Source organism: Myotis daubentonii, chromosome 11 (genome assembly GCF_963259705.1).
Source record: "Myotis daubentonii chromosome 11, mMyoDau2.1, whole genome shotgun sequence".
Lineage (NCBI taxonomy): Eukaryota > Metazoa > Chordata > Mammalia > Chiroptera > Vespertilionidae > Myotis > Myotis daubentonii.
Window position 1 is genome coordinate 23,560,141 of NC_081850.1, and position 15,458 is coordinate 23,575,598.

Sequence of the window (15,458 nt, forward strand, 5' to 3'; positions counted from 1 at the left end):
ATTCTACCCTGGACTAATTGTGGGTGTTTGTGTGTGCCTACCCACATACTCTCAAAGCTACATGTCAACTAGGGATGATTAAAATCCATAGGAAGTGGGGCGGGGGGGGGGGGGCTCATTGGAACTACTTTTGTCCCCCTTCCCTCCTTTACAGTCTAGAATGACATCCATAATGGACCATAAGATACTCATATATTTATCCCTCATGTATTAAGGGACAAGAAGAAAATGAGGGACCATTCACATAAGGTATAGAAAGCATAGTAATGTGATCAAGGTTTATGGAGGTTCAGTGGAATTTTTTTTTTCTTAAAACACTAGCACACTATTTGTTCAAGAAAAAAAATAAACCCTTCACACATAAGGGCTGACAGTTTTTATCACCAGGCTCGGGGAACAACTCTTTCAGCTGCATGTCATTCTTTTTTTTCTTTCTTTCTTTCTTAAAAAAAAAACAATAATTCTAGAAGCAAGCCTTTTTTCTCCTTGGTATTAAATATCCTAATTAATTCAACCTTGACAGTTACAGTTAGAAAGTTGTGACTTAAATGGAACATGAGTTATTCTGTACTTAATTTGCTCCCAATTACATAGTTCTTTTCCCCAAAAGTAGGGAATAAAATGTGTAGATCTTAAATATTACTTCAAGTCATAAGAATTTTTTCTCTTATGAACAATCATTGTCCGCCTTTGTGATTGATCCCCTGATTCACTAAAAAGTTTTTACTATGTCATCATTGCCATTTACTAATGTTCTCCCCAAGTGCTATGGCTTTTATTGGGATCTGGCTTACAATCTACGGGTAAGTTAAGCCTTGCCTTGAGCCCTGAGGCCCTGCCTAGTAAGAGAGCTGAGTCTTATAATGGGAAAGGATTGATGTTATAATGATTCCAAAGGGCCCCTTTATGATGAAATTCTAAATACGTGAAATCCCATTAAACCTGTACAAGTTCATGGGCTAGCTACATTGAAATGACATATCATTATATTGGGTATAGTGTGCATATTATAAAGTGTGATATAATTGGAAATTATTGGTCACATTAGCAATAATGAAGAGCCACCATCCTCATAAATTCAGAGGTTATGGCCTGGGCATTTGAAGTAGGAAAGAGAACAATAGTCTGTTTATAAGTAATCAAAATTTTAAAATCTGACCCCAGATATTCCTCTAATAAAATCTTGTCACTAACAACTTCATTTCTGAATTCCTAACATAATCGTGGAAAGAATTCTTAAAACAATCCCTTAAAAACACGAGTTAAATATTAATCAATTGGAAATTAATAGTATTCTAGGTCCCAGAGCTCCTAAAAGCTGACCACTTGATGCTGTTATAATTTGGAATCCTAAGGGGAGTTGAGGCAATAGACGGGGAGTTCTCCAAACAATTAGCCGGGCAATTTAAGGCTCACTAGGCTTCCTCCCAAAATTAAAGAAGAAGGCTGCTTTAATTTTTGGAACTTGTAAAATTGCTTCAAATTAGCATTTAAAAATTTAAGAATATCCAGGGCAGGATTGGAAATTAATGAAATAAAAGGTTTCCTTTTAGGCCATTTCATACAGATTTTTAATTGTTTTACTCAGTAAAGTAGGTGGCTTTGAAAAAACACTCCACTTTGCTAACTTCTTTTTTATTGAATGGCTATAAGCTTCATATTGCCATGCCTGAACAGCTATTAGGTGGAGCCCACTGGACGTAGGGCCTGAAATGTTCAAGTATGTTCCTGTGGAAACCACCTAAGTCACTTGAATTTGGCTTTTAAAGAAAGTTATGTTTTTTTTTAAAAAAAAAAAGTTGTGGAAAACTAAGAACTATAAACTGTCACTGAGAGCCAATTTTCTAGGATCAGTGAAAAGCACTTTTATACTCCTACATTAAGAAAAAAAAGTATCTGAATATGTTCTTATTTCTGTGACCTTCACAGAAAATATTGGAAGTGAAGTCTGTAGAATTACAGGTTTACATTTATTTTAATTTATTTGAAGGCTTGGGGAGTAATTCCTGTTATTAAAAATTGAAATAAAAAATTGTTATTCACATTTCATTTGACAGATGCAGTTCCTTTCTGACTACCCCCCCCCCCCCAGCATGATTTTATATACTCGAACACTGAATTTTATCAAGGACATTACTTTGTTCTCTAAGTTAGCAATACAGTTAAAAGTGTGTATTACTTTACATTTGCTATATATTTTGCATTACACTTTATGCTTATTTTAGTTTTATCTTACACTCATTAATGAACCACAAAAATTCCAGCTGTTGTTCTTATAGTGATTCTATTCTTGACAAAAATGAGTTTTCTTTATCCAGACTTATGTGTCATTTTTGAGTCTTGTGGCTTAGCCACCATTCTCCTTTGAAAAACTATAGATCCTATCAAAGTGTTTATTGAAATTATATCCAGGCTTCAGTTTCTCCTTTGTTTTATAGCCAGAAAATTATCAGTTTAAGCTTCTGTTTCTGGCATTTTAAATAAATCCAGGTAAATTATGTTCCCTCAGTAACTTAATTCACAGTGTAAGAAGCTTTTATTGTACGATTTTCTTTTTTTTTTTCCTAACTAGTACCCATATTGTGCAGTTAAACCTCCCCTTTTTTCCAGAGAAAGTTCTGCATACTAAAGAGAGTTTGCTTTTTATATCTCCAGGCATTTTACAAAAGAAAAACAATCTTTTCTTTATAGATGCTATTCTTAAAGTCTTATTGTGTTGTGTCACTGTTCTCTGACCACTTTCCAAAGTCTATACTGTACTTTTTTCTATAGCTATGAGACCATAAATCTAGCACATTCATCATACATCTAGTGATCCTGTGCTATAATTTTTATATTATCTACATTATGGTCTACTTTATGCACTGTTAGATTATTTTCTTTAACAATACTAGCGTTCATACTGTTTTTGCCTAGAATTCCATTGGATACCTCCAAATAATGCTTGAAGTGGAAGGACAGGGAATAAATTATGCAAAGTTGGTCAGAATTACTGCTGGGCTAGCAGCCCCAACTCATTCTCTAAACTGCCCTAATTACCTACCCCCACCTTTCTCTAGAGGAATACACAAACGAAAGGAGAGGGTTGAGAAGGGGACATGGGTGAAAATAAGAATTTGGTGGTACGGTGGAATCATACATTTAACTCTTCAGTGCAAATACATACTGGTCTTTTCCTATTCTCTGTACATTTCACTGTATTCATTCATTCAACAGTATGAGGGCTAAACACCTTGAGGGATTACGTTTCAGGTAGGGTTGCTGTTTAACATCAAGCCCTTGTTCATAAATAGGCACATAAGTGACCCAGTAAATGGGCAACATATGGTTGGGACGTACATGATTGGCACATGTAAATGCCATGATTGTTGAGACAGATTTCTCTTATATGAGGGGACCTGTCCAGCCCTCATGGAAAAACAACGTAGAATTTGAGTTGAAGCTAAAAGGCTAGTCAAAAGGGTAAGTAAGAGGAAAGACACTTAAGGAACAGCATTGAAAATAAATCTAAGAAATATAGTTCAGCAGGTGGAACCCTGCCTGTCTCTCTAGCTTTATCGTGTGCCTCTCTCCCTGTTCATGTCCCAGCAGAATTGGCCTTGCCTGGGACACCCCACCCCATCCCCATTTAATTCTGTTCTCATCTCACATACCCAGTTTGTAATTCTGCATGGTAATGTGTATTTTAAAAGGCCTGACTTCCTCATTAGTCTACTCACTTCCAGAGGGCCTGAATCATATCTGTTTTTTCTTCACTAAATCTGTACTGTTCCTTTAATGACCAAATGCTAAATGCTAGGAATGTTTGTTTGAAAGGCAGAGAGTACCTCACTGTGGTTGGAACAGAAGGCTTATGTCAGAGTTTTCAGGATGGGAAGTCAGTCTGTCTGTCCAAGGTCTCCTGACTCAGGTTATGGATTTTGTGTATTGTTGTTGGGAGCAGGGAGGCAGCAGCATTGGAAACCCTGGAGTAGAGACAAGACTTTCTAAGCAGTATTTTGAGAGACTGACTTGAGGGTTGTACTAGGCCAGCCAAGAGTCACTTGCAGTAATGGAGTTGGGAGAGCCTAGAAACTTGTACTGAAGTGATGGACAGTAGGCCAGAAAGGAGGGATCGATCCAGAGAAAACATCAATGTAAAAACTTATGGGTTCTAAGTAGTCGGAGATCATTTTGAATGTTCTTAATGTATTACGCTCAGTGAGAAAAACAGCACCAACAAGATAGAAATTTGCATTCATAGTGTGACCTCAATGAAATAAGATTATGGATTAAAAAAGGTGGATGCATGTGCACAATAGTTGCCTTTGGATAATGGGATTATGGATGGTTATCTTTCTGTTTTCTCTTTCTCAAATTGATAACTTTTTTTCAGTGAGCACCTATGACATATCCAATCAGAAAACACTATCCCCAACCCTGCAAAGGGTATTATTTCAAGCATTTTGGGCCTAGTTTCCCAGTCCTACCTTTTACAGCAATAGGGGGCAAGAACATGTTTGGAGTTGAGGGCAAGGAGCTTGGGTAGAGCTCACTGTATGGGTAAGGGACCAACTGCAGAGAGTAGGATTCCTAGAGGCAGGGTCTTCAGCCAGGCAGCTGGAGAGGCTGCTCCTCTAAAACCCTGCCGTTTCCCCTGCATTGTAGCTGAGTTCCCCTTCTGCCGGGAGCCGGTCCATCCTTGCTGTTTCAAGGGACCTGGCATATATGGCATATGGTTCTTAATATGTTTGCTCACCTTCTTGGAGCTGTGTTTTAACCAAGGTCACCTCTCTGAGAAAGGTTGAATCCCCAGGTAGGGATTTTCCCCTGAAGTTAGGGAGGGAATAAAACCCCTCAACTAAGTGCCAGGCGAGTAATTTAATCACTTTAACTATGAACAATCATGCTTAAGCTACATAATCTTTACTCCCTGGAATGGAGATAAGAAACGCCCTAACCTTTGTAATAGAGATTGATAGGATTGAATCAACTGGTATAAATACAGATGTAACAAGACAGCAAGACACAGGACTTAGAAGACAGAACTTAGAAGACAGGACCAAGAGAGACAGAACCTAGGCACAGAACCTACACAGAACGTTCTCTAGAGACAGAAGGACTTTGCTGGAGAGAACATGGCAAAAGATCCTGGACTGAACCTGACTGCGGAGATTGGCAGGAGAGCCTGACTAGAACCTGGTGACTGAACCTGACTGGAGAACCTGAGCAGAACCTCTCTGGAGATCCAGACCAGAACTTGGCTGGAGATCCGGGCTAGAGATCCTGGCTAGGCTATTGATCAACTGAACGCTGTCTCCGTGTATATTCCTTCTTCACCGACTCCGTCTACGCCTTTGGGAACCCCTGGACCTGCTGGGGTTGGACCCCGGCACCCTTCAGTCACCCAAATTCATCCTATAACCCTGCCTCACCTTCACTCCAAGCATCTGTTTTTCTCCTGTACTCCTTTGCTTGGTCTCGATTCTATATTCTCCTTGAAATTAAGGCAGGGGGTCTGTCTTCAAGCTTAGGCTTGCCTGTCTCCAAACGAATTTTGAAAATGAGCCACCCTAACATTTCATGTGCTGAGTAAACTCACCAAGGTCGTACAGCAAATAGGTGGCAGAGCTGGGATCTAAACAACCCTTGGAGTCTGTCATAGAAACTGGCCTTCATCTGCGGGACAGCAAACACCACTGGGAACTTTACATTGTTGCTGTAAGTCGTTGTTTAAATGATCACTGAAGACTTAACTGTCTTAATTGATGAAAATTTCCACCAGTGCTTAGGGTCAGATGAAACTTGCCAAATCTGACTTAATTTTAACTGAGAAAAATTAAACCCACATTTCAATTCAAATAGATGTAGTAACATATATTTTGAGAAACATAATAAAAACATGAATAAATTGTGGGCTGTGTTTCATAAATTACTAAAACAGTCCAGAATAAAAGGTGGAGCTAATAAAAGTTAATTTGGTTTACAATAGAAGTGTTATTTCTCACCAGTTAATATGTAATGATGTACTGTAATATATAACTTAAATGGATTTTTTAAAAATGAAATGAGGAATATATTAGAAGCCGTGGTATTACTTTGATCATGTAGTTCCATTTGTGTATCACAATCAGTTGCTGGATGTTAGGGACAAATTAGATAAGGGTCATATATGAAAACATTAATTTTGCTAGATATCATGGTCAAAAATGTTTTATGTATTTAATGAAACAAATTATATTCAGCTAAGAATTAAGTGCTTTGGCATTCAAATCATAATTTATTTTAATTTTAGTTTTATTAACAGGATGTGGAAAATTGCCTAAGATGGAAAATGGTTAATTATAACCAAAATAAATAGTTTTATATTATTTGATTAAGTGGGTTGTAACTACCTTATCAAATGATAAGCATAGTTTCTGCAAGAAATCATGTAAAATTCCTATCCACAGGTTGTATCTAGTATTTTAAAAATTTTGTAGGTACCAAGAAAACGTTCAAACCTAATTTGAGAGTAGGCATCACTTACATGCGCCCAATGCTTCTCTTCCCAAGTGATGACACCCCTAGTATTAGGAATAGTTGAAAGGAATGGCTTATCTTCAAGTATGTGGGGCTGGGGTCCGGAGGAACCATTTTCGGTATTGGGCATTTTTGCTTCGCTCTCACAGGATATTTAATGAAGAGTGACACAGTATTAAAATAGATAGGAATGCAAGACGTGAGTGCATCATCATTGCTCCACTTTCCATTTTATTTGAATTCTGAATATTCCAACAGGGACCCAATATCAGGTTCTAGGTAATCTTTCATCATATATGTACTAGGGGCCCGGTGCACGAAATTCGTGCACTGGGTGTGTGTGTTGGGGGAGTGTCCCTCAGCCCAGCCTGCCCCCTCTCACATACTGGGAGCCCTCAGGCGTTGACCCCCATCACCCTCCAATCGCAGGCTCCGCCCCTGCCCAGGCCTAACGCCTCTGGCCTAGGCTTCCGGCCTGGGCAGCAGGGACCCACAGTTGCAGCGGCCCCGCGATCGTGGGCTTCGCTTTAGGCCCAGGCAAGGGACCCCTAGATCCTGGGACTGCCAGCTTCGACCGTGCCCAGCTCCCATTGCTGGCTCCACCCCTACGTCCTGCTATCACTGGCCAGGGCGGAAAAGGTGCCTGATTCTCCGATCATGGCTGGGGGCCAGGGCAAAGGCGGCCCCAGGGCCGCCTTTGCCCTGCCCCCCAGCTCTTAGCTCCCCCCTGGGTTTCCGATCACTGTCAGTGGCAGGGGGCTTCTTCCTGCTTTCCCTTTCGCCTCCCTGCATTGTGCCTACATATGCAAATTAATCGCCATCTTGTTGGCAGTTAACTGCCAATCTTAGTTGGCAGTTAACTGTCAATCTTAGTTGGCAGTTAACTGCCAATCTTAGTTGGCAGTTAATTTGCATATAGCCCTGATTAGCCAATGAAAAGGGTAGCTCGTACGCCAATTACCATTTTTCTCTTTTATTAGTGTTGATAGTCAAGGAAACCTTTGGCAGATTCTTGGTACTTTTATTAATCATGAAGGAAAGCTTTCATGCAGCAATTAAAATCATCAAGAAAATACCAATTATTTTGGCACCCAGGAGAGTTTTACACCCTGGGCCAGTGAGTATCCTATAAGGCAAGTCAGACTGTACCTTTATTTCAAAAAGAAGGATGGGTACTATTTTCAGAGGAGAAATGAGAATGGTTAATTTGCATGGGCTGGCAGGCCTGTGCTCAGGTGGATTGATTTTACGAAAGAGTAAATACAGGATTGCAGGATCTGAAAATTGAGTCCCTATGTCTCCATACCTTTTGGAAGGCCTTCCCATATCCCAGGTTTAGGCATATAAAGTTTGAAGTTCAGTGAGTTAAGTCATCTTCTAGGGGAGTATTACAAAATATCCTACTCTGTTCATGTGATTCTTACCCATGGTCGGCAAACTGTGGCTCGCGAGCCACATGCGACTCTTTGGCCCCTTGAGTGTGGCTCTTCCTAAGCCTTATGAGAACCCTAATTAAGTTAATAACAATGTACCTACGTATATAGTTTAAGTTTAAAAAATTTGGCTCTCAAAAGAAATTTCAGTCGTTGTACTGTTGATATTTGGCTCTGTTGACTAATGAGTTTGCCGACCACTGTTAGTCCATCCCTGCCCCCAAACTCTCTCTGTGATTTTCAGTGGTCTGTGTGTGGTTTCTATCAGAATCACCTGTGATGATTTCTCAAACATGACCATCTCCCTCTTGCTCTTCTCCTTTAGGAGGTTGTGGCTCTGTGGCTGAGGTTTATCCAGTACCGTAGTCAGTGGCTGTCACTGCTAAACATGTAGTCTGCCCCCCAATCTGACAGTCATTGCTTTAATTAAACTTCCGGACACTTGTCAGAGTTTTACATGTAAAAGTATAAATCACTTTTATCTTATAAAATGTTTAATATTTTCTATATCCTATTAAGAAGTAAACTTATAAGTTTTCTACAAGTTTTGGCTCATCTGACTTTTTATACTTATCTCTAAATATTTTGCCTCAAGAGTTACACATTCGTTGGATATCAGTGCTCTTACACACACATACCCTTAGTTCAGTGGTTCTTAAAATACTGTCCCTGGCCAAGCAGCATTAGCATCCTGTGGAGATTTGTTAAAAATGCATATCCTTGGTCCCCAGACTCAATGAATCAGGAACTCTGGGGAGGTGGCCCAACAATCCATGTTTTAACAAGCTCTTCAGCTGATTCTGTTGCACATTTATTTAAGAACCTTACCTTAGCTCTCCTCCTTTCTTGCTTGTAAATTCCTAGTTTTCTTACAAGACTATGACTTCCTGGAAGAATTGCCCTCTCTTCTGTGTCCTAAAGTACTATATCAAATCTTTCTTGTAGCATTGGATAGTGCTTGCATCTGTCTACCTTTGAAGGTGGAAGCCACAACATAAATTACTTCTGCATCTGCATGCGACACCAACCTCGGTGATGAGTTAAGTGCTGGTGAATAAATGAATGTATGCATGAGTGAAGGAGAAGAGCATTTAGGAGGAGTGGTGATCAATAAGGTCAGCTGCTATGGAGAGATCATGGAAAATAATGAAGGAGAAAAGCTATTGGATTTCATAGTAAGGCAGGTGTTGGTGACCTTTGAAATGCTTGCTTCAGCAGAGTGATGGGCAAGAAGCCCAGACTGCTGTGAGTTAGGGACTTCTAACATGATGAAGATTTCCAAGTTCCCAGAGTTCCTTATTGACTATTTATCTGAACATGTGGCAGAAACAGAATTTTCTTAGGAGACATAACTAAGTGACCTCCGACTGGTTGCTAAACCACATTGAGTCTGTGATCTCCAAATAGGTGATCATAGTTATAATGTGTGTTTTTTAATTTTTGAGAGGATAAAATGAGATCATTGTAAAACCCTGAAATGATGCATGCTATTTAGTTAGTACTTAGAGATCATTTCCTTTATTCCCCCATAATTATTTTTTATTTATTAATGTCGATGGCACTTATCACACTTTATAAATTTGTGCAAGATATGAAATTTTTAAGGATACTTCATTCCAGTCACTGGAGAAACTGCATTTGACCTAGAACTAAAATACCTTTTACTGAACCACTGACACCTGCTTTGAAATTACATGGTATCCAGTTGGAAACCCCAAAGGTAGTTGTCTTAGTTAAGGCTCTTTTAGATACAAGTTACAGAATCCTACTCCAAGCAGTCATAAAAAGAGAGAGTTTGTTGGCTTTTGTATCCCAAGATTCTAGGTAAAGTACCCGCGCCCAAAATGACCATGTCCGTATCTTCTGGATCAAACAATATTGGCAGTACCTGGTCTTTCTCAGACCACCTGCATCCCACCTGCCTTCCATGTGATTTTTGTTCTCAAGCATATATTTACCAGCTTCAGATTTTGAGGAAAGAGAAAAATTTCCCACTACTTATAGCTAAAGTCCTTGATTCAACCTCATCGTTCAGACTAGGTCACTTGCCCATTCCTGTGGCCAAGCGACTGGGATATGCTGGTTTTCCAGGCCTGGCTTAAGGAATATTCTTTTTACAAGATAGGGGAAGAATGATTCCTCAAAGGGAAATTCAGTTTCTGTTACTAGAATGAAAGAGAGTAGGTGCCAAGCAGGTAAAACAATTGATTCCATTTTATTGTGTAGAAAAGTATGTTTTCAAACTGTGCTTCTTGGAACTCTAGGGTTCCAACTGAGATGCTTAAACAAGTTGAAGAGAAAAAGGGATTAACAAGCAAATTCTCTAATCCATGCTCACTCCAGCTTCACTTTTATGTTTTTTTATACCCAGTTTTGGGTTAAGATTTTATTGGAAAATGATACTTTGGCAATACCATTTGTACAGGACTACTTAGCAGGTGGTTAGGCATATATATATATATATATATATATATATATATATATATATATATACCTAATATGAAAATTGTCCCCTCGGGAGTTCGACCAGGAGATCGTGAGTTTGATTGCTTGCTATGATGTGCGCTGACCACCAGGGGGAGGTGCAGAATGAAGGAAAGCCCCAGCTGGCAACGGGAAGGCCCCAATCAGCCCTGATCACCTGCCAGGCCTAGGGACCCTACCTGTGCACGAATTTTGTGCACTGGGCCTCTAGTAAAGTATGAAACAGGTGACTATCATTTCCCACTTCATGCCACTGAAAAAATTCTTGCCCTAACCTGCCTTCATCCCATTGACCCAACTCATATTTCTAACCCTACTAAGATCCAAATTTGAGTCCTCCACATTCAGACATAGGAAGATCACGACATTAAGCAGAAGTCCAGTTTTCAGTTTATCGATATTAATGACACTTAAAAAATCATCACTTATTCTTTGTTCTCAAGGAGACATCCCCAAAAGTTGTTGACAACTTGGTGACTCACTATGACCTTACAATTATAAAGCAGAAAATATTGATACATTCAAGAAATTTGACAGATCATGTTTGATGATATGTTTATGCCAAAATTTACAGTTGACATATGCAAGCTGGGCATTTTAATATTGTTCCAGCCTTTGTCTATGGCTTATCTTCTAGGTAATTGCTGCTTAAATTGCACTCTTAGGAATCTTTCCTTATCTGTTATTGAATTTTTAAAACCTATCCAGTTCACCCTTTCATCCTCCATAACAGAGCTCAATGTGGCCAGGTGCTTGTTTGTATAAATAAAGTTTTATTGTAATACAGACATGCCCATTAGTTTCAGTCTGACCTGCTTTCATAACCACAGAGGTGATTAGTTAGGAAAGAGAATGTAAAACCCATAAGAAGTAAAAATATTTACTATCTGGTCCTTCACAGAAAAAAGCTATTGACCTGTGTTCTATGTCTCTGTGGCTTGTAACAGAATTCCTACTTCATAACATATTTCATACTTACTAGTGTGAAGAGGAATCAGGTAATGTCCTTATTACACTCTCACTCTCTGGTGTTCTCAAAAGCGTAACTAGGGTAATGTTTTTGCCATACCTAGTCCACCTGTGCTCTTTCAGTTATCTGAACAATTTCTCTTTGTTTCTCTACCCTCAACAGGTTAGTCTTTTTCTTCTAAAAACTGCCTGCTGTTTTTAAGGGGTGGGAGGGAGAGGGCTGATATGACATTTTCCCACCTAGCCTTCGAACACATTGGTACACACACCTGCATTTACTCAGTGCATAAGTACAAGGTCCAAACACATGGACAAAAATCAGGATTTAGTGTCAATTACTTCCCCCTACTAAACCCTCTCGATTTCCTATTTGTTGTGGTATAAGCAGAGTATTTTGTGAGGAAGTGATTGATCTGGGCCAGGAGGGTTGATGGAAGAGAGTTGGAGAGCAGGTTTTCCCTGACCTAGTCACTGGGTTCTGGAAGCAGAGCAGCCACTCAGCAGAGTAGTTAAGCTGTTCTTGAAGAAGAACGGGGATAATAATACTTCTTTCCTGCATTTTTGCAGGCTCAATGCCCTGTGGGGTGAGAGAAGTCTTCAATCCCTAGGCTTGTGAATCCCTTATCTTTCCCAAACGTTAAATTAATTTTTAAGGCTATTTATTCAAAGTTGACTCAACCACTAGAATAGGAAAGATCAGACAAATCCACTGCAAGAAATGAAGTATGAGAAAACCCGAACTCTTTGACAAAGTATTCCTGGGAGTAAATGTGTTGAATGAAGCCAGCGGGTAAATGATAAGGGCCTTTACACTATGGATGTAAGAAAGCAATTTATCAAGAGTACATGAACTCTCTAGTGACCACAAGTCAGGAGGAAACCAGAGTGGAGGAGGAGCTCTGAAAAACTACATTTCAAATAAGTAAAAACCGTGTGTGTGCATGCACTTTTAAATACCTGCATTAATATGCAGAGACACTGGTATATTCAAATAAGAGTTACTCAGAGTGCACATGTACAATACAGTACAGTACGTACCGTTCTGGGCTAAGGTGGAGGGAAGGGTGGGTGAGAAAGACCAGGCAGGGATTTAGAACTTGCAGAAACGTTGGGTACTGTACTCTCAGGTATAGTTAGAATTTGAGCCTGGATGTTATCTGAAAGCCGCTGTCCTCACTCAAGAGATTAGATGACCATTTTTTCAGGCTCAGGTGTTTATCTGTTTTAATCCCCAGAAGGCCATATGTGTATAATTCTTACAGTTGACCTAATGCTTTTGTGTCCTCTTCAGGAGTTCAAAGCACCTCTCATTCATTATCTCATTAATCATTGCAGCAGCATCTCTTTGAGCCCTGGATATAATACAATGTTATCTTAATTCACTTTAAAGAAACTGAGGAAAAATATAATTATATTATTTGCAATAGTAACTATTTGCAATAGTTAATTCCCAGTAAATCAGATAAGGATGGGGACTCGAAGTACGATCTGATCTTGGCTTTAAGATCTAGAGGAGAGAGATAATTTCTTAGATTTGAGGAGGAAAAGGCCTAATTGTTGAAATATTAATTTAATTAAAATATTTACTCTGGAAATGGTCATCCTTCGTTTTCTGTACTGAGGTAACAGCTGAAATTCACAGAACTTCTCAAACTTTGATTATAGTCATTGTTTTCCATTTTCATTTAACACTAAACCTTGGTCAGAGCTGTTTAAAAGATGACTAAATTATGGCTTGAATGTATTTTTTTCTTCTTTTTTTTGTTTGTTTTTGTTTCTCCTGGATAACTTTTATAGAACATGCCAGTGAACACTAAACTAAATCTCACAGGTGAACAGCAAGAGGTAAAAGTGGGAGACCTAAGCCTCTGGATAATCTCCCTTCGCTCCTGTTAATTTAACTTGAGAGCCCTACACTGATGTCAGCTTTCCTTATTATTCCTTTGAAATTAGGCCTTTTAGGCCCCTGCATTCTGAAGAACATGCTTCTCTTCCTCTTTAAACCATTCAGGTTTTACAAGGGGTGGATTTTATTTTTATTTTTTTAAAATATAACTTTATTGATTTTAGAGAGGAAGGGAGAGATAGAAACATCAGTGATGAGAGAAAATCATTGATCAGCTGCCTCCTGCATGCTCCCCTAGTGGGAATGGAGCCTGCAACCTGGGTATGCACCCTTGACCAGAATCGAACCTGGAACCTTTCAGTCCACAGGCCGACACTCTATTCACTGAGCCAAACCGACTAGGGCAGATTTTATTTTTTAAAATTATATTGGTCGAGCCTGTTCTTAGGACATAAGGTGGAAGTTGTTCATTTTTTCTTTGGTGGGGGAAGGGAGGACACCATGATAACTTGGGTTGCACCATAATTCAATTAGCTAATTAATTCGTCTGGTTTGTAGAGTCAGCCACAGTCATTTAGAAACATCCTCAGTGGCTCTCTTTCTGAAAGTTGAATACGTTTTGTATTTTCTTGCTGTCTTTTGCAGTCTGCAATTTATAAACAAAACAGGGAGGAGGTGGGAAGAGAACTATTTACATTGCAAACACTTGCTTAAAGACTTAATGTGGTTTTCCTGTGGTGATCTGCAGCCTTAGAAATGGAGCCCTGATAACTTCCAGTAACTTATTTCTGCTTTGTTTGTCCTCTCCCTTTGTCTCTTTATTCCCACCCACCTCCGGAACCTTGGTGGGACCACCACAGCCTTGGATAAGCTCAGCACCCAGCACCTGTACCACCCCACGCAAGTGGAGATTGTGCAGTCCAACGTGGTGTTTGACATCAGCAGCCTGATGCTCTACGGGACGCAAGCGGTGCCCGTGCGGCTCAAGATCCTGCTGGACCGGCTCTTCAGTGTCCTGAAGCAGGAGGAGGTGCTACACATCCTGCACGGCCTGGGCTGGACGCTACGGGACTACGTTCGGGGGTACATCCTTCAGGTAGGGGGAGGACATTGAAGCTGGTGTCTGTGGCCAGCTCTAGGAGGGGTTGGGTGAAAGCCCTTGGCAAGCAAACCTGGTCTCCTTCCTGCCTGTCGCAGTCCCAGGCAGGCACACCCTCTCCTGGTTAGAACGGTGCTTTTGGCAGGCTTGCGGGGAAATTGGAAAGAAGGAGTGACGTCCCAGCGGGCTGACAGCAGGCTTCAGTGGTGTATGTTAGGAAGGAAACAGTGGCCTGTTGCCTAGTGTTGCTTTGTGTGCCTCCCTTTGAATCCAGCTCTCTCTCCCTGCACCATGAGCGCCCTGGCTTCTCCAGCGAGCCTTGCTGTAGCCCTACTCAAGGGGGAGGGCTCTTTGAGGTGGGTGATGCCTGTGTGGAAATCTGAGATGACATTTCATCTGGGTTTAGTAAGGCGTGTTCTCACCCTTAATTTGTAGGTTCGGTGTTTTGTTGGTTGTCTGTGCACCCTAACTAATTATTGCTTCTTCGTCCAAATCAAAGGAAGAACTATAATGTCTATAAATTCCCCGCTTTTGTAACCAGTCAACCTTCACACTCCAAAACATGCAGGCATGGTTGTAGATTTGGCCTTCGTAGCACCTGCTCTTACAGCCCGAACCCTCTCTTGGTGTCAGTAGGTCTTAAAGCTCTTCTGGGAGGCCCTCAGCCTCCACTCCCTTCCCCTGCAACCTCCCCTGCCCCCCTTTCATCATATTTCGCAGTATGTTATGAGTGGTTTTGCATTGTGTAGTTTGCCTCTGAAGTATTTTTATGGCCATCTGTCTTCCTACGACCCTTGAAGGGTAAATGTTGAAAACAGCATGTTGGGAGACCCCAGGACCCAAAAAGACTACATGGATGATGAAGAAGTTCTCCCTCCTGCTAGAGGAGAGCATAGTGGAAAAGGTAGACTCTGAAGTGATTTTTGAAATTTCCTGCGGGGATAATACCAGGAGGATTGAGCCCTTCAAAAAAATTGCTTTTGGCTCTGCCAGTCTGTTTATTCCCCAAGTTACCTTGTGTTGTGTGCAAGGCCTTGGCTGCCAGCTTGGTATGTGAGGAGTGGGGGCCCCGCGAGTCTCCCCTTGCTTTAACCTGGCATCAAAACACACATTCCTGTCATTCTCC

At 40.5% G+C, this 15,458-nt stretch overlaps 1 protein-coding gene across 17 annotated transcripts in view; it reads left to right on the forward strand.

The window, feature by feature from the left end:
* Positions 1-15,458, forward strand: part of BNC2 (basonuclin zinc finger protein 2) — a 439,130-nt gene that overhangs the window by 293,177 nt on the left and 130,495 nt on the right. For all 17 annotated transcript variants that reach the window (XM_059656596.1, XM_059656595.1, XM_059656599.1 and 14 more), the window contains one exon: positions 14,094-14,329. In XM_059656596.1, coding sequence (XP_059512579.1) covers positions 14,094-14,329 — 236 coding nt within the window. The remainder of the gene's footprint in view (positions 1-14,093; positions 14,330-15,458) is intronic.